The sequence below is a fragment of the Solanum lycopersicum genome, chromosome 1 (genome assembly GCF_036512215.1).
Source record: "Solanum lycopersicum chromosome 1, SLM_r2.1".
Taxonomy (NCBI): Eukaryota; Viridiplantae; Streptophyta; class Magnoliopsida; order Solanales; family Solanaceae; genus Solanum; species Solanum lycopersicum.
This window is the reverse complement of record NC_090800.1, coordinates 81,262,655-81,288,044: the sequence shown is the minus strand read 5'-3', so window position 1 is coordinate 81,288,044 and position 25,390 is coordinate 81,262,655. Positions and strand designations below refer to the sequence as shown.

At 31.3% G+C, this 25,390-nt stretch overlaps 2 protein-coding genes across 3 annotated transcripts; both read right to left on the bottom strand.

The window, feature by feature from the left end:
- Positions 1-826: 826 nt before the first annotated feature.
- Positions 827-4,319, bottom strand: LOC101259089 (MADS-box protein SOC1-like). Of its 2 annotated transcripts, none has more exons than XM_069287565.1 (8): positions 3,878-4,319; positions 3,471-3,669; positions 2,449-2,530; positions 2,295-2,356; positions 1,814-1,913; positions 1,686-1,727; positions 1,314-1,358; positions 827-1,186 (listed from the first exon to the last, which is right to left on the bottom strand). In XM_069287565.1, exons 2-8 carry the CDS (start codon positions 3,650-3,652, stop codon positions 1,016-1,018), a joined length of 684 nt encoding a protein of 227 aa, XP_069143666.1. In that variant the 5' UTR covers positions 3,653-3,669; positions 3,878-4,319; the 3' UTR covers positions 827-1,015. The 2 variants fall into 2 exon arrangements, with proteins under 2 accessions (XP_069143666.1, XP_069143669.1); XM_069287568.1 differs by lacking the exon at positions 3,878-4,319 and adding an exon at positions 3,779-3,855.
- A 6,146-nt stretch (positions 4,320-10,465) lies between these two features.
- On the bottom strand, positions 10,466-21,712 carry LOC101267740 (lysophospholipid acyltransferase LPEAT2). The gene is made up of 14 exons (XM_004229818.5): positions 21,098-21,712; positions 18,690-18,870; positions 18,431-18,490; positions 17,349-17,512; positions 17,201-17,264; positions 16,361-16,429; positions 15,326-15,421; positions 14,551-14,595; positions 13,475-13,545; positions 12,738-12,804; positions 11,712-11,762; positions 11,357-11,467; positions 11,215-11,262; positions 10,466-10,946 (listed from the first exon to the last, which is right to left on the bottom strand). The coding sequence occupies exons 1-14, from the start codon at positions 21,577-21,579 to the stop codon at positions 10,809-10,811; spliced, it is 1,647 nt and encodes a 548-aa protein (XP_004229866.1). The 5' UTR covers positions 21,580-21,712; the 3' UTR covers positions 10,466-10,808.
- Positions 21,713-25,390: the final 3,678 nt, after the last annotated feature.

Sequence of the window (25,390 nt, the reverse complement as noted above, 5' to 3'; positions counted from 1 at the left end):
GTGGAAATAAAGACGTATTTTATATATATTACTCAAATAAATTTATTTAAGACTCGATTTGCCTTTAAGACCTTGTTATATCATAAATTATTTTTAAGAATACTATGATATGCTATAATAAATTAAAGAAAATTTGATGAAAATACTGTTATCATATAGTCAACTAAAATTTGAAAGTAAAGGTCATGTTCAAAAGTGGTCCCTGAATCACCAAACCATTGTACAAAATCAATGGAAAAAAGGCTTTCTAATGTAAAAGAAATTAAAAAAAAAAAAAAAAAACTTTGTACGATTTTCTTTTTTATATGAATATGAAGCAGCAGCAAAAGATGCTAAAAGTAAGTGGATACCCAAACAGTCCGTTACTTTCGAGACAGATGTCAGCAGTACGATTAAACTAAAAAAGACCCTCTAATTCATCTAGCCAATTATTTCACAGCTACCACCGAGGTTGTTCTGGGACGGATAAAATTTCTTTATCCGTGATAAAAATCTTGATTCAAAGTTCAAAAAGTTATAAATTTTGTATTGAGAACTATTTTTCTTTTAATGAACCTTACACGTGAATTGAATTAAATCAATGATTATCGAACCCCAAAAAAGTTACATCCATACGTAAGAATAATTATGTTGATGGCCTAAAGTAGACGAGTAGTTGGCTAGTTAATTACTTTTAGAGTTAAACGTAATTTCTTTCTAGTTGTTCGATAAATTTAGAAATTAAAGAAAATTTATAATTTGAAAGTTTAGTGTTAGAACATCATATCTTTATTAAAGTGAAAGTAAATGTTTCCAATAAGTATAAATTGTATCCCAGAAGAAGGGCTAAAAGTTAAACTCCATCTTAATTAATTAAAGAGAGAAATTAAACCCACTCATACATCTCCAAAATAATTTAGCAGCTGAGATTACTAGTTAGTTTATACTTGATAATTAGTCAAAATTTATACAAAGTACAAAATAAGGGTACTTGAGAGCAATTCTTCGGTCTTGAGTGGTTCCTATATCGAACCACTCAAGACCATTCAGGACGCCTTATTCTGGAGTCATGATAATGAGGTTGTCCGATAAACAATTCAGTCTCAACATCTGATTTTTCGCTACCAGTACTACCACCTTCTATACAAAAAACTACTTCTCTTTCTTTCTCTCCACTTGATTTTCGTCTCTCTTCATCTCCTCCAAACTAATACAACAATCAACAAAACTCAAATTAGACGAATTTATTTAAGTCATATATAATTGAACTTCATAAATTTCGGGAAAGAAAATCAAATGTACACATCTCATGTTTACAGGAAGAGATATTATACCTTTAGTTCCCTCAGCATCATATTTTCAGCTGTAAGGGCTCTCTCCTGGATAATATATTACACAAGAAAGTAAAATAATAAGCCTAAGTTACAAGCATAACAAGCAACAAAATTATTACCACTTATAGGCTATGGTGTTCGGACTCTCTAAACATATTTCCACATTCATGACTAATCCTCTAAAAATAGACTCACGCATGCAATGTGAGAGTATCAAAAAAGGTCGACTTTAGTATAGTTTTTTTAATGAATCTATACTCTGACCATTTATGTACGCGTTGGTATATTTAAGAGTCTGAGCAACCTAGCATATATAGGATAGTTGGGATGACATTACATATGTATTAATTGTGACAATGCAATTAGTCTTACCCTTTCTTTCAATCTTTCCATTTGTTCCCTAAAGACTTGCATCTGAAAACAAGAAAGAGAACCAAAAATGCATTACAAGTAGCCTAAATTTCAATATAGATTATAATAATTGTGTGAGAAAATGAAACCTTTCGAGCCCTAATAGTAATGACACTCTGCTCCAATTGCTTCTCTAATTGTTGAACTTCTTCAAGGCTGCATGATCCTAAACCTTCTCCCAAGAGTTTCCTGTGTTACATCCAAATTGCCATTTAAAAGATTGATAAGGTGTTTCAAAACTTACTTGAGACCTAGTAAAGGATACTCGTTCTATCCCAATTTATATGACACCCTTTCTTTTTTTAATCTATCGACCAAAAGAAATATCACATTTCCTCATTTAGTAACTATTTAATGGCACCTTCTCCATTTCACGCTTATTATATCTCACTTAACACTATATTGTGAAGAAAAGTCAACTAGATGTGACTTTAATAAGGGCAATTCGATAAACATAACAAAGTTTATCCTTTATTCTTTACCTCCGTATCCAGTCAACTGGTGTCACATGTCACATGAATTGAGACAGAAGGAGTAGTAAAATGAAATAACAGCTATATATAGTCGAACCTTTTAGATGATTCAAGGAGTTCTATCTTCTTCATCAAACTTGCTGTCTCTTGCTTAGTATGCTGCATTATATGCATATATAATGTAAGCCTTTATTTATTCACTCTTTTTTTTTTTTTTTTTTGCAAATGCACTAATTGCATATACAAGTTACCTGAATATCCACAGATTGATTTTCATCAGATTTAACTTTATCTTTAGTATGCCTCTTATATCGTTCAATTACCTCAGGTATGCTGCCAATTTTTGAACAACACTAACATATTAATATACACATAGCATTCATCAACAACGAATAATTGCATTAGGGTTCAAATTTCATAAGAAACAAAATATAAAAAAATTGGTGGTATTCATGATGCACGCAAACTAACACGAACACACACACAAAAAAAAAAGGAGGAGACACAACAATTAGATTCTCCTAATAATTATTTGTCTCTTTGTTTGTAGTTATGAAAGCATGCCTTCTACTAGGATGTCAAAAGTTATGGGTAATAACATGGATAATTCATATAATAAGAAAGAAAATAAAGATTTTACTGACAGAAATATATATATATATATAAATGGAAGCACAAAAGGCATAGTAATTTGGTATGTGAATATCAAGAGTATCCGTACAGAAAATAGATTGTTGTCTGTCCAAAAGATTCTTTTAAGGTGTTGTTCATAATGGGAACAGCCCAAGAACTTATATAGATCATGAAATCAACTAGTACTATAACTTGACAACTGGCTCCCATTTATACTCTTGTTGATCGTTACGTAAAGTGTATAAGAATAATGCTAAATTAATTAACTATGCGAGGATATAACTAGTACTACTACTCTATATGTTGTCTAATTGCTCAACAAAAACTTAATTTGGTCCATACAACTATTCCATTTTTAAGGTTATAGGAACAAAATTACTGTTTTCTTAATCAAATGAATATTTGAACTAACTAGGGTTAAGTTTTTTAATGGATTATATCTGGATGAAGTACAACCTCTTGAGAAATTAGTATAATTAAGAACTACTGTAGTAATCAAAAGGACTTGGATCTGCATCTACATCTAAATACTTTCTATCCATGTATAATATAAATATGAGATCTGATACGATCTGAACGAAAACAAACACCTATATAATAGATAAAATTAAAAATAAGAAATATAGTAGCATTTACTTACCTTGAACTAGCAAATTCATATAGTTTTCCTCTTGGAGAAAATATAATCAATCCCACTTCAGCATCACATAAGACAGAAAGCTCAAAAGCTTTTTTTAGCAAACCATTTCTTCTCTTTGAGAAAGTAACTTGTCTGCTTGTGGCGTTCTCTATACGCCTCATCTGGGTTTTACCTCGAACCATATCTTTAGATCAATCCCCTTAATTAAAAAAAAAAAAAAAAAAAAACTTAATATTGAAGAAGGAATTAATCACATAGAAATTGATTTAAAAAAATCTAGATGAAGGGAATTAGTACTAATTTCATACAAGAAGAGATTTAAAGGAAGAGAGAAAAGCATCAAATAGAAGAAATGAAAGTTATAGATTAGCTAATAAGATAGTACATGTGTAGCAATGAGGACTTACAAATATAGAAAAATCTCAGACAAGATTTTGGTTGCAAAAGGACTATTTGGAGCTAAAATGGAAAGACACAATACACTTACAAATGTAAGAGAGAGAGAGAGAGATAAGCAAAGAGAAAAAAAAAAGTGGGGGTAAGTAAAGAAGGGTAATGTACAAAGTTTGTTGTTTGATTTTCAACCCCAATTTATTATACTATCGCTATCTCGATTTATATGATTTATTTTCTGTTTTAGTTAGTCTTACAAGAAATAACATATTTTTATATTAATAATTTAATTTTAAAATATTTATTTATATAATCAAATCAAATTAATCCATATAAATTATAGGAGAAAGAAATATATATTATCAAAAGGAACAAAGAGCCAAAGGCCACACACTTCTACTTCTTTCTCTTTATTTTTTCTTTTCATTTTCTTAATGTCTTTATCATAACCCCACTAAGGGAAAAAAAAAAAGAGATCTCAACGAATAATATAATTGGAATGGTACGTAGTAACAAAACCCTCATCCTTAACTAGTTTTGGTAATCCTAAAAAGCTAACTGAAAACAGAAAAAAAAAAAAAAAAGAGTATCAAATATTTATTTACTATTTTTTTATATTAAAAAAAGAATTGAGTAAAGAAAGTATAGTCCATAAAAATGGAAATTAAAGGTGGTACACATGTTTGAAAGACGTCAAAAATGGTACGAACCAATGATATATCGAAAACGCATTGCTTCTATTAAATAATAATCTACTGACTTGTTTCTATTAATGATGTCAAAATTCAACGCTCTTTAATTCCTCTATTATTATTAATGGCTTGTGGACAAGAGATAAACCAATGAAAATATTTTAAATTTATACTGTAAAATGAATAGTTTGATTTAGAACGGAATTTAAGAAAAGAAAAAAGATTTTTTAATTTGTGGTTCTAAACTAAAGTTATGTTAAATTTATCACAATATCCTTTAATTTTGTGATCTTAAACATGTTACGTGGAAAGTTAAAGTTAAAATGTCAGCAAAAAAGGAAAGAGATCATTTTTTTTAAAACAAACTAAAAAAAGAACAAAAATATTCTTTTTAAAACGAAAATTTATGATATGATGTTATGATTTTAAATAAGTGTTTTGATATGTTATTTTAGATCATCACTATAAATTATGTCAAATTATTTAAAGATATGTTTATACTTTCTATAAAGGAGAGTCATGCTCAGCGATGAGCATGAAGAGATTATGATATTTCGATATTTTGTTTATAAGCTTAAGGTAAGATAGTATAAGAATTTGAAAATTTTCGATTAATTTTTACAATTCTTGTGATTTTCATGTTTAGAAAAAAAATACAAGTTAAGAAATTTAAATTACATATTTAACAAAACTTCGTTTTCATATTATAATTACTAATCATAATTTGATATGACATATTCAAACAGATCCAAAAAGATTTTTTCCAAATCTCCTTTGATTAGTTTAAAAATGACAAAAGTATTCTTTAAAAATTGCAAAAATTACTTACCTAATACAAGTAGAGAAAATAAATTAAATTTTTTTCTGAATATAAATGTCATAAGTTTAACTTTTTTCTTTTTTATGGTATACATTTCTTCACTTCATCAATCATCTACGCATATACTTCTTTTTTTTTCCTCTCGAATATATTCTCATTAAAAAAAAGTAACAAATACTAATAGTATTATTTTTAAGAAGTATTTAAGAAATTGTAATAGAAAGGTCTATTGGGAGGATTAATTCTATTTTCTGTGGAAAGATATTTCTATATTTAGACCCAAAGTAGGTTAGTACATAACCTATATGTAGGTGTTTGGCGTTTTTTTCACTTTATTTGATATGTATGGAAATATTATGCCCTAGCTCCTAGCATATATATTATGATACGAAAATATATAAGTTATGTTTCACGAAAAAAAAATTATTTATTACTTTGTTGTTGACATATTATGATACAAAAATATAAATTTATGCCTAGCATATCTTTTTGTTATTTCGGGGTTCAAAAATATTTTGCATCCACTTATTTTATACTTTCGAAAATGTTGAAGGTCAAAAATTAATAATATACGCTAAATTAAAAGATGCATGATATTTTTTATACATACATTTCATTCACTTAACCGTGATTAATATTACCTTTTTAAATATTATTATATCGCATAACCATGATAAATAAATATAAGATGATCAATGTAAGGACTATAAATTTATGTTTACTGAAATTTTGAAGGTTAACTTGTTGATAGAGGTGAAAGTGTTGTAATATACTATATATCAGTTACAGTAAATTAGTTATGCAATACAATATTTATGCGATATGAATTCAAATTTGTTGAATGCCTTGAATTGGGCCCTTAATTATCTGTCAATTCTGTATTTTGGGCCCAAGCCTGTTAGGGCGTAGCTTAGCACTATATATAGACGCTATGGCAAACCCTATTCCGTAATTCTGCTTTTGCCTCTCCATAATAAAACTGCTCCCTCTCTTCCCGTGGACGTAGCCAATTTATTGGTGAACCACGTAAATCTGTTGTCTTGTTTTTCGCGTTTATATTTTCTCGTATTATCTCAAATTCCGCACAACAAATTGGTATCAGAGCCTCTCGGTTAATCAGTGTTCTTGGAGAATTTCGAGATGTCTGCTTTGAACGTGAAAATCGACAAATTCACAGGGAGGAACAGTTTCAGTTTATGGCAGGCTGTGAAGAGAATTTTCCGGTACCTTAGAGGTACATCTGACGTTGGTCTCATTTATGGAGGTGATACTCAGTGCTTGGTTACTGGCTATTCTGATTCTGACTATGCTGGAGATGTTGACACAAGAAGATCGATGACTGACTATGTGTTTACCCTTGGAGGATCTGTCGTCAGTTGGAAGGCAACTTTGCAACCTACAGTGACTTTGTCTACTACGAAAGCGGAGTACATGGCCTTGACAGAGGCTGCAAAAGAAGGGATTTGGCTGAAAGGGCTGGTTAGTGATCTTGGTCTGCATCATGATCAGGCTACGGTGTATTGTGACAGTTTGAGCGCAATTTGTCTAGCCAAGGATCAAGTCCATCATGAGAGAACCAAGCATATTGACGTGAGGTATCATTTTCTGAGAAGTGAGAAGAGAATCAAGGTGAAGAAAGTAGGAACTGCTGATAATCCTGCTGATATGTTCACAAAGCCGGTTCCACAGAGCAAGTTTCAACATTGTTTGGACTTGCTCAACATCAGAAGCTGTTAATTGCCCTGCGGGGCAATTCTGAGGAAGAGGGGGAGGCCTGGCACTATCATAGTGCGTCTGAAGAATCTGTTTGGAGAATTCAAGTCAAGGTGGAGATTTGTTGAATGCCTTGAATTGGGCCCTTAATTATCTGTCAATTCTGTATTTTGGGCCCAAGCCTGTTAGGGCGTAGCTTAGCACTATATATAGACGCTATGGCAAACCCTATTCCGTAATTCTGCTTTTGCCTCTCCATAATAAAACTGCTCCCTCTCTTCCCGTGGACGTAGCCAATTTATTGGTGAACCACGTAAATCTGTTGTCTTGTTTTTCGCGTTTATATTTTCTCGTATTATCTCAAATTCCGCACAACAAAATTAGTCGCCCAACAGCAACAAATAATATTTGTACGGTGTTTTAATTTAAGTGATGTGAAAACTTAAAGTCATTTGTTAAGTTGTGCAGCCTGATTAATATTTATTCTCTATTTATTCTCTGTAATCTAAAATACTCTGAATTATAAATATATATATCCACCGTCGTGAAAATTTACTCACGGGGTATTAACCACGAAATATTGATTTCTCTCTTTCTCTCTCTAGATTTCGCATCTCTTTCTCTTGAAAGTTTTTATATTCTTAATTCATCAAGTATGTGTGAATTCGATCTAACACCATTTTCGTTTTTCATTTGTTGTATAGTTTGTGGAGGTGAGAAAGAACGTACAATATGTTCAGTATCCATGCCAGATATTTCTTCAACACATTAATTAATAATATTCTCTTTTTAAAAGAATATTCCTTTTTATTATATATATATATATATATATATATGAATAGAAAATATAGGTTACTATTCTTTTCCTGGAAATAGTAATAAAAAGGTTTTTTACATTTCAAAAGAAAGAATAATTTACATGCCAAATATGTTGGCTTAAAGAAAAAAAATCTGTAACACCAAACACATTTCGTATTTTTTAAATTAAAAGAAAAATTTACTTTTTTAACATAACAATAATAATAATCAAATTATATAAACAAATATATATTTTTAACCTCTCAAAAAACTCGATCAACGTTAACTTGTATTATTGCCCTAGATTCTTGACGTAAAAGAGGGGGAAAGATGAAAAGTTGTAGCTCTCTTTATTTCAAAGTAAATTCTTTATTCTTTTTGTGTTAAGAAAAGTTACTTACCAATGGTAATATCTTTTACAGAATAAATAATTAGTATTCAAATTTAATTTCAGAAAATAGACTAGTTTTCCATCGTTAACAAGAATAGTACCATATTCAGTAGAATCTCACAAATGAAATCCAAAGAATATAGTATGTATACAAAATCTTAATATTACCTCATGGACTTTCAACCATTGATTATTTTTTTTTTAAAAAAGTAATACAAATAACAGATTCCAATACACTTTTAAAGACGAAATAAAATTTTTTATTAATAATATTCAATTATAATTTAATTTTCCACCGACAATCTAAAAATTGTTCTAAAGCATCGGCTAAATTCAAATTATACATAAAAAAAATTCATTCGAACCTGACGTTCCCACCACCTAGTGTAATTTGATTAATTTTAGCAAAGAATAGAATAATGCAAATTTTGTTTGTGTTTGTGTGTAGCAAGCAACTAAAACTTAAAAAGTGGTCCCAAAATCACACAACCAATAAAAGACCTGTACTAATTCTGAAGAAAAACATAAGTGGGTTCCCAAACAGGCCCTTATCCTCATACTCATGGTGGGTGCCTTGTGGTGACAGATGTCGGTACTATAACTTTAATCCTTTGTAATGTGATTAGTACTTTTAATTTCTTAATTAATCCTTTATTACTAATATATATATACACTAATCCTAAAATTATATAATTTCTCGAGAGGTGCATTCATCTGCCCAATTACTTCATGATTCCAAATACCTGCTAGCCACTGCTTTTATTATGTATTTTTAATTAATATAAATAAAATTCTCTCTCCGGGACCAATTAATCACTTAATTAGGTGAATGTTTAAGTAATATAATTTTGCTTTTACAGAAAATATTAGTTAATGGTCAACAGTTTTTGCCTGCGTACAAATTGACCCCTTACTGTATTATTCTCTATACACTTTGGACCATAATCGAAAAAATATGATGAGTGGATTAAAAGTTTGCAAATGGTAAATGTATGTGTGTCAAATTTGAGAAAAAGGGAAGAAAAGTTGCGTAATATGATAAAGTTATGATTGTTATATTTATTTATTTTTTTTTTTATCTTTTTCGTATTCTACCTTATTTGTTGGCTTGAATTTCATCTTTTTTTTTTCCGAGAGTTACGACAACCTGTCGATAGACTAAGACTTAAACGAATTGAATTATACCATCGTTGTTAGATGCTGATGCTGATGGAGATTTTCATTTAAATTATCTTCCACGACTAGCCTGAAAGAATCAATTAATACCCCTTATTGATGTTATTATTATGATTTTCCCTTCTTTTTAGAAAAATTATGTATGGCATTTTTTCTTAAACTATACAATTTTCATGATATTAGGTAAAATACACACACCAAAAAAAAAAGGAACAGGTCGAATGATAATTTAGAAAATTTTTTGCACATTCAAAATTTCAAATTGTTAAGTGGTGCATATAATCATACTATATAAGCCCCATATTCCTATCACTAAAAATGGAATACACGTACGTTTTTCCACTGACTATACTCACTTTCAAGCAAACATTATTTATTTTTACTTGAAGTTTATCAAGAAAATTCCAAATTCAAGAGTAGGAAAATTGATATTCTATTAAGAAATCAGATTGGAAATATAGATTAGCCTGTAACCTTTTAAACAGCCCAAACGTCACACAAAATAACTCATCAATTTACTCCTAACTAATGAACTCAACAAAGAACTAATAACTCGTGTTTAGTACGAAGGAAAATATTTTTCTGGATACAAGTAAATTTTTTATTTATCTTTTCATGTTTAATTGGTGAATAGAAAAAATAAAATTGGAAATATTTTTTAAAAGCAACTTAATTTTCTTGGAGGGGGCGGGGGGAGGTCGTGGATAAGGACAAGTGGGACGAAAAAATAAATATTTGAAATTGAAAACTTAATCTTTTGGGGGAGGGTGATGGGGGGTTATTTTCCTTTATTCCGAGGAAAATGAAATGATTTGGAAAACATTTTCCAAAACTTTTAACGCAACCAAACATGAAAAAATCAAAAAATTCTTTCATACCAAACACACCATTAAGTCTTTTTAACTGATCTAACTTGAATATTCAATAGCAACATTCACTTGTTCATTTCAAGTTGAAGTAATAATTACAGGTCAGATATAAACATAATCACATATTTGAAGAAAAAACAGAATAAAAAATCAAATAGTAAGTATAGTACACTTCCATTAGCTTTTGCAGTATACTTTAATTTACATTACAACTTAATATAGAAGCCTAGATTTTACTTTCATCTCCCTTTGAGAAATTGAACAAAAACTTGGAAATAAAAGAAGAATCAAGACATTACATATATTGGCCAAACAACTTTACTATTCAAAATGGGACATTAATAACACCCAAGTCATGTTTGTTGTAAGGATAAAACACACTATCTAAGCAACAAAATTTCTTAGACACATCTGTGGTAGAAGGCCAATAAGGGTTCTCCACCAATTGATGGTGCCTAAGCCCATCAACCTAGTTCACTTCTCAAGCTATGGGCAAATTTGTTGCAAAACACATGGTGAGAAAAGGGCAATCAACAACGGATATCTTCTTAAACAGCCGATGAAATCGTCCTTGCTGATCTTCCCATCGCAATCTATATCAAATAAGGTGAAGAGTTCACCCATCTGCAACGATCAAGACAAAAGAAGCTTAAATAAGATGTGTATTGCAATCAGAAAACCATAGATTTTTAACAATTTAAGCATCTAATTGAATCTCCACTTCAGTTCATTCACTAAACATTTCTTACAGGTTAAATGAACACCGATTGAAGTTGTAAATCTTGAATTGACCTAGTTTACATGCCAAAAGTAGTACAGATACATATCCAGTCCAAACAACAATGTTTGAGTGGCTTTAGAGTTTTCCAGGACTAACCAAAAACCAACTCACCTCATTGTTACTCAAGCCAGGAATCGATAGCATAAGAGAATCCCCAAACTGAAAAAACATATGGAAATTTATAGGGACAAGTCAAATAGGTAGTAGGCTGATAAGAAGAGCTATCAAACAAACCGAATGGAAGTGATAGTACCTCTTTCTCCAGAATGCAGTTCTTCCCATCACCATCACATGCAGTAAAGGCTGATTCACAGGCTTGATAAAATAATGGCTGCTTCAAGACATGAGCTGACCCTACCAAAAACTGAAAGCAGTAGACATATCAATCATGAATTCTAAGTCTAGAGCTCCATTCACGACACAAAATCTGCCCCCCGATCCCGTCGAACCCACTTTTTGTACATTTTATCAGAAAATGAATAGCTTAATTTCATGCATTATACAACTGGAGCGGAAGCAATAATAGCACCTGCTTGAATATGGTTCCTAAAGCTACAACTTAAGCAGATAACAGCTAGATTTCAGAACAATTTCTGGAGGAAGAGCACCTGCTTGAATGTTATTTTACCGCTTTTCTGCACGTCAATGAAGCCAAATATCTGCATTACAAGAAGAATAGCTCAGGGAGATGAAGCAGGTTATTGTACTTTCTTATCAGCAATCTCTTTCAACAAAATAGAATTCTTTTTAAGAATATTATTGTACTTTACAAATAAAATTGATGTCATTGACATATCTTAAGCTTCCTATTATTTGACAGTAACTGGTATGAATTTCAGAAACAATAACCTTCCCTCTAATGTATAATTGCAATGTTTGATATGTCAAGTTGCTCATGATTGTTGAAGCATGTGAACCTTAGGATCTAAAAGTTAAAGCTACTAGCGAGGCTACACTTTCATTTACTTAATTATGTCATCACAACAACCCCTCACGTGCTTGGCCCATTTCTTTTATGTGGACCAAGATGTCGACATTAATCTAATGAAGGGTGACTTTCAAACTCAACCAAAAAAAACTCTATTTGATATCCTTATTTGCTTTCAATGTCTTCCAATCTAATGTGGCCCCTCTCTAGCTACTTGATATCAGCAGCTTAATTTTTTAAATGGCCACCCATTAGCTGTCCTCATGCTTCAAAGAAAAAGAATTAAACCTGCACATGAAAAGGTGTGCTGCGTACCTAAGATAAAAAAAATGAGTAATCCCCTTACAATTAAGCTTTTTGATGAGGCGGTTCACATAATTTAACAATGGTGACCTTTCTCATCTTATGTTTGAGGATTAAAGTGGTCTATCAGGAAAGGCATTGAACCGAAAAAAGGACCAAGTAGAATAGTTTTCTCAAAAGCTGATAACCAATGACAGCAAACCCAAAGATGAAGACAGAAGAGACATTTAAAAGCCCAAGAAAGCAACTCCTAAAACGTATAGATTACATAACTATGTAACCAGTGAAAAACATAATCATAATTTCAGGGAAACAGCTGCAATGGAGTGAATGATGAAAGCAGCAATAAGAAAACGAATGTTCAAAGTCCCAAACTATGACAATCAGAACCAATATTTGTTACCTTTTCAGAAAGAGTAGAGGGTTTCAGTCTTAAGACCTTGAGGAAGTGATGAATCTCGACCTGTCCCCTGCAGACACAATGGAAATTACAGCAAGTACAATTTACAATTACAAAAATTGCATCAAAACAGAACTACAAATCCCAATAACCTAATCAGGCGAGGGAAAAAATAGTGATACATTGTGATACCATGAAAACCACAAATTTCAAATTTTCTTTGAGGCCACAGTTAAACTTGGAAGGAGCAAGGACGATCGCATGAAACAGACATAAACCATAAGAATGGGAGGAACTCACACAATGAAAAGAGATCGTGAGTGAGAGAATTAGGTTTAAGCATAGTCTAACAAGAGAAAACCAATTAAATGGAGCAAGAAATGCAGACTTAATCTGGTCTACATCAGTTCACGAACAAACATAACGTGTAATCTCACAAAGACCATGAGGAGCACAAATAAATCAGAACAGGTTTATACGCTTGGGAGCATTAAAATTAACAATTATACATTACATAGCCATATAAATTTTACCAAGTTTGTAAAAGGGAACACTAAAGTTATTAGTCACTGAAATACAAGCATCATCCATACAAGCAGGCCCTTGCTACCAGGCCATGTATCCCCAGAAATTTGTCCAGCTATGATTAGCTTGACAACAACAATGGGGATATTTAAAACAGAAATCTACAGCCTCTAAAGAGCTTAAGCATGATTTTTAAAACAAAAAAAATGGCAAACCTGGAGTCTGGGTTCATTGAAAGGAAAACATCCAGAAAATCTACAGCCTCCAAAGAGCTCAAATGAAATTCCTAAAAAAAAATAAAATGAAAGAATCATATATCCTTCATCATGTTCAGTCCACATTTTGAAAAATTAGCTTTGCTGCAACAACACAAAAATCTGCATAAAATTAGGTAGTCATACTGCTTCAGATATCTTAATAAGCCACTGAAGAATTTGTTACTCAGAGCAAGTTTTGGACTGCTTATTCAGAAAAATGGCATTTCATTCACGGGAATAATCTTTTTCTTTGTGATATAATTCAATGATAGAGTACATAATTACACAATTTTTTTGTTTTGTAGTTATGGGTGCGTGGAATCTAGAAAAGGTAACCAATTATTTCTCAAACCAAATCCTTTTATTATCAATTACAACAGGAAAGATTAAGCTTGACAACATCAAATGTCTCTGTTTGGTATCTCTATTCGCACATAAGTTAAAACTCCATTTACAAGGTCATTTCTACGTCACTCGCATTCCTTGTACACTATCCCAAGATTAACCTATATAAACATTATACCACACTACAATCAAACCCAAAGCACTAATATTATGGTAAATATGTGATTCTATTGGTAACAAATAGGGGGGAAACCCAGTATACATAACATGAAGCTATAATATGCATTGTTCTACATAGAAGTCATCCAATACCTCTATTAATCGGAACATTATATGTACCTAAAAGAATATCAAACAATAAATGCTGGAGTATTCATAATTTGAGCTAGTGTGCACAACTTCCTTGTAGTATTTCGAAGCAACTACATAAAAGAACCAACTGAATCTACTCTAAACTTATGGGGCAAAAGTAAAAGTTACATTTAAGCAATAAACCAAATTTAAGAGGCAATGAAGCTAAAGATTTTGTATTTGAAAAAATAGCTAAACAGAATGGACACCATGCCCAGTTTCCCTTCACAATTAACTTACAAACACACCATGTCGCAAAATAAGCATACTCTGATGAAATAGCTAAACAGAAGTGAACTTGCTTCTCTCAGGAGATGAAGTAATTAAAGTAAACTCACCGCTTCAATCCCTGCCATCTCAACCAAATAGAGTGAAGGATTTTCCTGGAAATGGTTAAAAAGACATTACTCCAGAGTGATACATTCAACTGAAATACCTTGTACAAGCAAACTACATATTAGATTTAATAAACAAGTGGAAGGAATCCATCCTTTCCTAAGCAAGCAACTCACTGACTAAAACATAGAAAAAACTCCAAAGGGTTGCACCTTTGCTGAATGATTCAACATTGAACACCAGCAAGAGAAAGAAGTAACCTTTTGAGATCTTTTGTAGATATGGTTTCAGTACAATGGGTTGTACTGTGTTACAGGAATAGAAACAGTTACCTATGTAAAAAAAATTTTAAAAAATAGAGGGCACTCTTGGAGGTAAAATTGGCATGCTTCTGGGCCAGATATTCCATAGTGCTGTCAGCAACCCAGATAATAAAAATGACATTACAGTATCAACTATCAAGAGGGCACTGTTGGAGGTAACCATACAGCTCTTGGGACTAGACATGTAGTAAATTGGCAATAGGTGGAGTACTATAAGCAGCACTGTATGCATCAACATCTATCTGCTGACAGTCTAACAGCATAAGAAGTTTATATTAGTCTCAAATAAGCTACACGAGCTCTTTAAGAAGAAAGATTCCAGAAAAGCGCTAAGAAGGTGTATTCCAACATTAGTTTCTCTAAGCTATCCCAGAGGAAGAAACAAAAATCAATACATCAACATAAACAATATGAATATGATTTAGTTAGCACACTCTTGAAAATAACCATATACCTGATTGGCCTCCAATGCTTTTGAAAGAAGCAACACATCGCCATATGAATGAGATGTTTGTACCACATTAAGGGCAGTTGCAACAGCATGTCCAGTCTGTATTGATCATACATTTTAATTTAAGGATCAAGCCTTCGTAAATAGGACATATAAAAGATGTCTAGACAAGTTAGTAATATTTAATCACATACATTATCAACCAAAATGACATTCAACTGCAGAACACAAAATCTGTTCTTTTATTGTGTATCAAGTCAATATTAGGGTCTTTCAAGTACGACAAACATAACTTATACATCAGTCAAATGCGAACCACACTACATAAGCTGCAAGGAGAAAATTTAGATAAACTAGGCCTTGAAACTGTAAAAGAAGTCCCCAACTTCGACAATTATTTAATCTGACCTCTTGTCCCTTAACAGTGACCTAATCTGCAGCTATACCAACTAAAAAGAGAACATCCAAAGAGTACACTCTAAAGGAGAGGTGATAAATGAGACAACCTTTTCTTTTGGATAAGTATAAATGGACATCACTTTTATGAACAGAAAAGTTTAATTGGGTGAAATGCTACAATAAAGGACTCTAAAATGTCACATCAATGAATAACCACTAACCTCACAAGTACAACATGGATTTGTTTACAAGTATTAATATCTGGTACTGGTATGTGTAGTTCCTAACTCTAGTGTATTTAAAGAATATGAAATACTCATAAGCATGTCACACCCAACTTTGCAAGAACAATGCCACTGCGTTTTTTGTTCAGACAGTGTGGAAGGAAAGAAACAGAAGACTACTCCAGACTAGTGAGAGAGACATGAACAGCTTAAATAGAAATGTGCAGCAATTACCGGGTTGGATTTCTATAATGGAAAACATAAGCACATTAATTAAAAGAAGCTGGAAACAACCATGAATTCTGCATAAAATATCAAACAAGATGTTTTGATACGCAACAACATACAATACACATGAAAAATAAACTTTTGTCCAGATAGCAGAAGAATAAATTCTACTACAGATCAGACTCACCCTTTGAGCGAGTCGGGCAGCACTTTCCTTCCGATTTTCATGAGGTGTAATAACAGGAAGGTACTCAACCTGCACATTACTATACAAAGTAAGACAATTGTTCAAAAGTTCAATGAAATCCCAAAGATGCAGAAGTTAAGACTTCCAAAGTTCCACAGTAGGTCATATTTTAAAAATCTATTTATCATTTTTAAAGAATATATTTAGCAAAAAGACAGTATGAAACAAGCACACTGAAAGCACATAATAACGTCAAGCAGTTAAATCTTTACAACTAATGAATCAGTGTATATTGGTCTACAACTTCTAAAACTATCAAGAACATGTTGTAAAATACTTAAAGCTGATGAAGCAAAGCAGATAGGCCTACAAGACAACTGGAAAAGACCGGCAGGTGTCTTGATTAACCATAATGAAGATAAGTTTGTCTAGACTATACCGGACATAGATTAATACAAAGATAAACACACATTTGAAAGTGCCAGTGTACCAAATCCAGCAACAGCAGATTAATCCCCAAATTTCACTGGAACTGAAGAATATTCATGGTTTTCATTAACAGCTCAAGAAAAATTACAAGGTCGTGAGGTAAAAATTGGCAGTCATACACCATCACATTGATAAAATGATTCTGCTTAATAACTGAGCCCTTATAGATGCATATACATGTAAGGAAGCAGATTTTCATATGTGAAAGGAGCAGAGTTCTGGATATATGACTCGTAGCAGAAAAGCATCATAGGTTTGGAGCGTGACACCATAGGAAGTCACCACACTGAGCAGCGCATACATATCCATGAACAGTTAGTCACATCTTTTCTTACTGCAAGTCATACGTACCTCCATGAAGTTGTGGAACTGCGTGAACATTCTAAACATCAGCATTGCTAGGGAAACATTCCCCCTGCATGACAATGAAAATCCACATGAGGGTGATATAACTAAAACAAATCAGCAGCAAAGTACTTGATGAGAAGGAAGAGTATACCATGACTGATCAAAATGTACGTGGGGATACCGCACAATAACAGGCTGGATGGGATATCCTGGGATAAATGCACCAAGTTGAAAGGAAATAATTGATCTTCCATTGGTTGTAGTCCCTTCAGGAAATAAAAGCACTCGGGGAAATTGATCGCAAGAAGCCTTTCTCTGTTTTCAGATCCTTGAAAGCATATTTCTGTATCAAATAGCTATATATTGCTAGAAGCCTAGAACACTTTATCTTCATATTTATACATTCAGGAAATATTATTTATTTACCAATTATGAATGGAGCTGTTTAGTAATTCTATTTCTTAGCTAAGTACAAAGTGAAACTTTTGTAGTTATGCATATAAATATGTGCCAAGTATTCCTTATGAAGGGAGCTACATAGATGGTTGCTAAAGGGAAAACTACTTATTCAGACCTTTTAATTGAACTGAATAAGAGGAGTACACAGACTTCATAAAATTTCTGCCATATAAATTTTGCTGACATTTCTTCTCATAGTGGCAACTTTTCATGTGTCAGTTTAATTTTAAATGAAGGTTTACCTCAATATCAAGTGACTAATTGTAAATAAGTCATCACCATGATGGCTGTCAGATATACCGGTTGGAAGTTTAAGGCTTTAGAAATGGAAAAATACTTGATAAAAAAGATCAAGAGTTGTTTATGGATAAGACATTTTAATTTACCCATCTTCTACAATCCTTAGCATGTCGGCAAGTGGTTGAACAAAAAAAATTGCTCAAAACTACCTCCAGACTTCAATAAATCTGCATCTATTTGTAGTATAGAGCTCAACCTAAGATCCTGAGACATGGGACTAAAGTAGCAGGCTTTACCTGGGTTGGAACATAACATTTCATATCTCCAAGGTAAACCTCAACAACACATTCTGAAAACATCTATCGTACAGATGCAACAAGTGATCATGGGCCTACTACGTGTAAGAAGTAGATTTAACTAATCGTAGAATGAAATGCCCTAGAAGTCTTATCATCCGATAGCATCAACAGAAAAAAACAAGAGACCATCTTATAAAGAAAACAAGGCAAGAGACCAAAGACAGATACTATTTACCTTTATTTCATTTATAGCATGCTTCCTTGAAGTGGGAGAGAATCTATTTACATATATCACCTGTGAAACAAGTTCAGTATCCTAATTACCGAAATATATACCAATCAAGCTGAGGCAGAATAAACTGAATGCAGAATTGGAAGCTAGAATCAAATGAAGAAAGTCTGTGTACAAAGGACAAAACATAAACTATATGTAATAGCACCAATAGGCTAACAAGTAGAAAGAAAATTTGAGATAGTGTTGTTGTGCCCATTACCTGCATAGCTCTGATAATGGTTCCGACGAAAGGCATGGAATCATGGGACTCAGAGGCAACAATTGTTGGAAATAATTCATAGAAAAAGAAGATAGGGTCTATGTACGATACATGATTAGATACAACAACAGGAGCTATCTCCCTTGGTGCGGGTTTTCCTTTTCGTCTTATCCATTGGTACCTGGTACAGTAAATAGTAAAGGGAAAAGGAACAAAAAAAAAATTATCGTCAGACACAATGCACGGAGAGAGAATCTAATAAAACAAATTCCTTTAACTTTGACAAAAGATAACATGACCTCCTTTAACGTGCAACTACCGGTTTGACTTGGACAGCACAAAATGCCTTACTTATCAACTAGCAAGCTACTGTTCACATTGAATACCACAATATGGTTCTACCCTTCATACATACAAGATGAAACCACTAATCTTATAAATTCATGTTACACTAAAAATTGCTACAAGAAACAACGAGAAACAGACTAATAGAAGAACTTCAAACTTGGGAAAGGAATGCTAAAAAGGTACTAGATCTTTAAAAGAAGGAATACTAATAAGTTTAATAAGGGTATATTTAATGATCAAAAAATGTCTTGCAAGGATAAAACTTATTTAATTGAGTGAATTAGGCCAGTAGTCTCCCTTTAAAACATAAATCTGCCACTGAATTCAACAAGAGTTCCAAAACCTGCAAGCGATATAGCACCCACAGGTTTCCCCAGACCTCCAAAAACTGCGAGCTAAATAATATCCCAGGTTTTTCACCCCTTCCGTCACCATCCACGTCCTCAATAGAGAAAAGAACAAAATCTCAAGCTTACTGTGACTGATGCTTTATTTAATCACTTAGTTTCTACTTGACCTCAGAAAAGAAGCCATCCTGAGAAATGTCACTTGAAATGGGGTCGATGAAAATAGTAAACAAAATAACAACAAACATCTTTGCAAAAGAAGACAACTCATTACTTTTACTGAATAACAAACTTTTCATTTCAAAAAATACTTTCAATAGTCATAATTCATCTGACGCTTCAGGTTTGAGTGTTAGTTGCACAAAGAATTTATGGCAATAAAGGGGGAAATGTTCAGACAAATGACTGGCATAATGAGACCATCCAAAAAGAAGTAATCTTGTTCGATTAAAAGAAGGTAACAAAGGGATTTCGTCAAAACACTAAAAGCAGGAGAAGGAAAGACATATCTTCACCAAGTAGCCATAGGCCATTAAGAAAAACACAACAGAATAGATATTAACATCCAGTAAAGAAATGGGAAAAGCAAGTCGTTTCAGATCACAAAATTCTTCCAAATATCCTATTCTCTTTTTGAGATTGAAAGGATTATCTAATACTAACAGAAGGATGACAATGAACCAACACCAAGAAAGGCATAAAGGAGTAGCTGGAAGAGATGTACAAGGTGAGGTAGGTCCACAAATTGGGCCAGAAAAAAACAGGTCTCAAGTAAAAAAAAAAGTGAAATGCGCCTATGTTTTCAATGAAAGCAACTGTTTGGGAATAAGAGAAGAGTCTAGCTCAACTTCAGGAAAAATCTCGGTGAGTTGATTGCCAGAAATGGACGTTAACCACTTATAACTGAAGGTACGAAAGAAGAAAACTTTGACTCAATGAGAAGTGAAAAGATTTCAGGGCCTTGAGATTTAAGAAAAGGAAAAGAACGCCATGACTGAAATCAGATTTATGATGTTTGAGTGTGGGTCTTAGTATTCATCCATGCATACAGTTCCTCGCCTTGATGTTACTTGTAACAAAAGGAAAATCAAAATTATTATCAAGCACTTAGCATAAATGCCTTCTCAGAAACTTCCCCAATGCCTAGAAATGGAATAGTGTAGCTTGTAGGTTTATACTTACTGCAAGTTAAAGTTCTATCCTGTCTGACTCAAAAGTAGGATATAATTTTCTTGCAACAATCATAGTACTGTTCCATTTTATTGGGCTTGTCTCAGCAACATATCCAACAGGGGTGTGTGTAAGTATCCAATGCAAGAAAATCTAGCTCTTTTGATGATCCACAGGAAATATTCAAACCCATATCACACTCATCCCCAACCATATGTGTCTGAGCACTCGATTCATATGAAGGATCGATGTAATAAATGAAGGTTCAATGTAATACAGATGCTATCACAATAACACAGAAAGAGACACAAAGTTAACTTAGCAGCTCTATTTGAGAAAAAAGTGGATAAATTTTTCTCACTGCCTTCTCACAAGTAACCAGAAAATAGACAAATAATATTTTCATGAGGGACTTTCATCAATACAGATCAAGAAATCCTACTGATTTACTTGGAGATTAGCAGAAATCTTATTTCATCAAGCAAATTAAAAAAGGTAGCATTTTCTTTGACCAAATTTACAAGTAAATGATTGAATAAATACCCGAAAGAGAAGAGGATAGTTCGTGCACTCATGCGGGTAATACACATCAATCTAGTCCTCCACTTAGGCATAGGACTGCTTCTATCTTTCCATCCTAGCAAAGCAGTCCGTGTAGCCAGATAACCAACCATCAAAGCCAACCCAAAAAGCACCAACCTGACCAAGGTAATCGGCAAACACACGACAATCTTTAACCATTCATAGACCCCTTCAACTGTAGGTGTATTATTCCTAAACGGGTCAACTGTGGTGGATCCGGGCATGTCGAACCTATTCGCTCCAAGAAACGCATATGGGTTATCATCCACCTCCGAAATATGGGTACCCATATGATCTCCGTTTGATAATTGATGCTGTACCCCATCGTGTTCGACGGTGAGAATAACGTGCGGCTCAGGCGCGTGTTCTTGATCGTCTCTGTCGGATTTAGGTGGGAGGTGATCGGAAGGTAAAAGAGGAGCAAACATAGATTGGTCCGACATTGCCGGGAAAAGATCGCCGGTGGCCGGAAGCTGGGGGAGTAGTAGTAGTGAGAAGAGGGGGAAAAAAAGAGAATAAAGAATGGGAGGGAAAAGGGACGGTGAGAGAGAAGGGGAAAAGAGTGACAAATTAATAATTTCTGTGGCTATTAATGCCTTTTTTATTGAAAAAAAACGACAAAAAAATTCGCGAAAAAATCGGACAAATGGGTAAATTTCATTTGTTTGGGTGGATTGTTCACACATAGGTGCACCGTGAATAGTGAAAAACAAGGGCAAATATTTATTCAACAATAAATCTATTTTCAATCATTTTATAATCATCATTTAAAATTTACTTGCTATTTACAATTCTATCCCCAAAAAAAAAAAAATAACTCATACGTTAATTTTATATGTTACTCCTTCTATCCAAAAATATTTAACTTGTCGTAATTCTTAAAAAAATATTTAATTATATCATTTTTTAAATATAATAATAATAATAAAATATCTTGAAAAATATAATTAAAAATAACTATAATTAATGATAAAGGTGAATTATGAATTAAGTAAAGTGAACAAATATTGTTTGTTGAACAATTATAGTAGACATCGTTGGACGGAGGAAGTATTATATTTTTTCTTTTTGTTAATAACTAATATAAGTATTAGTTATATATTTTATTTGATATTAGGGTATGTATAACTCATATATATAAATCTCACGTATATATTAGACTGATCATAAACACAATTCTTTTTAAAAACTTTTTTCGAGTCATAGTTTTTTAAAGGATATTTTTATAAATAAATATATTTTTTAGAAAATATGCAATTCATATTATTTCTAAAAAATTAAAAAATAATCTTATTATTAAGTAAATTATATTTTATATGTTTTTTTTTATAGTCAAGTGAAATTGTTCAAATACAGCAAGATTTCTCATGACTCCAAGTCTCCAACAAGACAATTTCTATGAAATTTCGTTTAAATGTCTTATATACTCTCAAAAAAAAAAGGTGGTATTTTGGTTCCTTTCTTTAATATAAGCAAATTAAAGTAAAAGCTAGACAGGGCAACATAAATTTGATTTGAAAAAAATTATTTACGCAATTGAGAATAAAAAAGAGGAAGGATGGGACCTAGAAATGGGATTAGCACATGTAACCGCAATTTATGTCTGAAATCTCAAAGACAAACTTATATTATACTAAGGTTCTATTATTTTTTTAATTTATTTTATTAATAACTTTTACCCTTTTTTAACGTACACAATACTATCTTATGGGTCTAACGCTGGTTGATTTTTTTTGTCAATTTAATATACATAAACCAAAAAAAAAAGAAAATCACTTATAAAATAAATTAATGAAGATAATATGACATTAGTATAATATAAGTATATCTCTGAAATTTCAGATATAAGTTAAAAGACACTTAATATATTTTTTCTATTTATATACTGCTCCTAATAATTACTACTACTATTACATAGTTGACAACATGGTATGCTTTTTTGTTTGATTAAATAAAATGGAAACATCATTATGTGAATGACCTAAGCTAATTGAATAACAGAAAATCAAGTTTAGACTAAAAATTGGAAAAAAAAATATATTTCGTTACAAATTTAGATAATCATGGTAGGTGGAGGAAAATAGAAAAATATTCATCACACGTTACAAAAGCATATGCTTTAAGGCTAAAGGCTAACAATGACCATCCTGTTTTAATTAGCCACGTGTGCATAGACGTGCTTGGTAGACCATCTCTAATTCTTGATGTTTTCAACTCAAATTTATATCAATTTTTACATTAAATGCAGCCGGTGAATATCGTTAGATCAAATTTGATGTAATACTATTCGTCAAATCAATTAATTTTTAAATATTATAATATTATTTCATTATACAAATGTTTAATTAAATATTATAGAAATTATATGTTTTAATTTAATTTTTTATATATATTTATTATTTTTATGTAATATTTTTATAATATTAATTTTAGATATAAATTTGTATTTTTATAAATTGATTTTTCTATATAGATTTTTTTTAAAAAAATGATTTTATGTTAATTTTACTATAAATGATATAAATTACAATCTCGTTTTGCAATTATCGCATGACCGTTGTATTTTTGAAAAAAAAAAGTGTTACATAATATATTAATTTCATGTATTATAATGCTCAACATGATAATTAAGGATGAACGTGATCTTAATGCACCAATCTAGATGCGTCGAAAGGTCTAACCGACCATAGAAATGACAATAGATGGAAATTCTCAATTTCAACAATTTTTAGCTCGATATATAAAAATATAAGGACAAAGAAAATAATTTTGAACTACATAATGCAATAATAAAGCATTTATGGGAGCACCGCAATAATCTTGAAAATTAAATATATTTGTAGGATTTAATTTATTTTTTAATTATGTAATATTTATTTAATTGTATTTTATTAATGATTTTACTTTTATTTGTATTATCCATAATTATACATAGTATATAATATTTGCTAGCAATTTATATTATTTAAAAAATTATGATACAAAATAATTTTATATTAAACAATTATAAAATAAAATAATTTGTTTTATAAAATAAGAAAATATAAATAAAATAAGAAATAATAATATAATAATGACGAATAGGGAGAGAATATATATTTTTTTTATATAAATTTAGTGCAGTGAATTAAAATTGATTACACAATCAATCAATCAATATATATATATAAATGAAGATCTTCATTCCGCCTATGTGGCATGCCTCAATGACCAGAAAAATATTTTCTATTTTTTTAAAAAAATATGACTTTTTAAATTATTTCTTACACAATAATTTTATGTGTATATATATTTTACTATTAATTAGTTATTTAATGATAACTACACCTTCTTTAAATTAAGGAATTTCAAAAGGCTACCATATTGCCTCAAACATAAAAAATTCATTTTTATAATATTTTTTTCCTAATGTCCGTTTTCTACATATTATTTTCAAGTTTATATTATTATAAATTTTTTAGTTTTTATTGTTATTATAATTTATACCTTCTATTTTTATTATTTTTTATAAATTAAAAAAAATTATATATATAATAAAGCTAAATAAAAGATTAGGTGATGTGGCAAATCTCAATCTCAATGGTCACCATTCATATTTATCTTTTTTTTAAAAAATTAAAAATTTATTTTTTATTTATATGATAGGTTAAAAATCACTTTAAAATTGTATTTTTTAATTATACTTTCCTCATTAACTCTTCTTTATTTCTCATTAAAAAAAATAAGTTTATGAAACTCAAAAGACTATCATTAATCCTTTAATAACTCCTCCTAAAGGGCTATTCTACAAAATAAAATGATTTTTTATCTTCCTTGTATTTAATTCTCATGACTTCATCTATCACTGTATAAATATCCAAAATGCATGTTACATATGACAAAAATTGCTATCATCTTAATGATTTAGGATATTATGGTTAAATATTTTTTTTAATGTTTTTTTTTTCAAATTTTCATTTTCAATTTTTATATGTACTGATTGGTTCCAACACATGGAGTCGAAATTCTTATTTTGTAGGTATATGTTCAAAGGAGCATGTTAGAGGAGCGTAAGATAATCAAGATTCGAGACTAAAGAAATGCTTTTATCATCCACATGATGAGTAGCAAGTTTAATGTTGTTTCCCTAATTTTATATATAGTAGTTGAAGTGCTTAAGATTTTTTATTTTTATTTTTTGTAAGTAGTTTGTTATTACATATGACAAAAATTGCTATCATTTCAATTATTTTGGATATTATGGTTAAATATTTT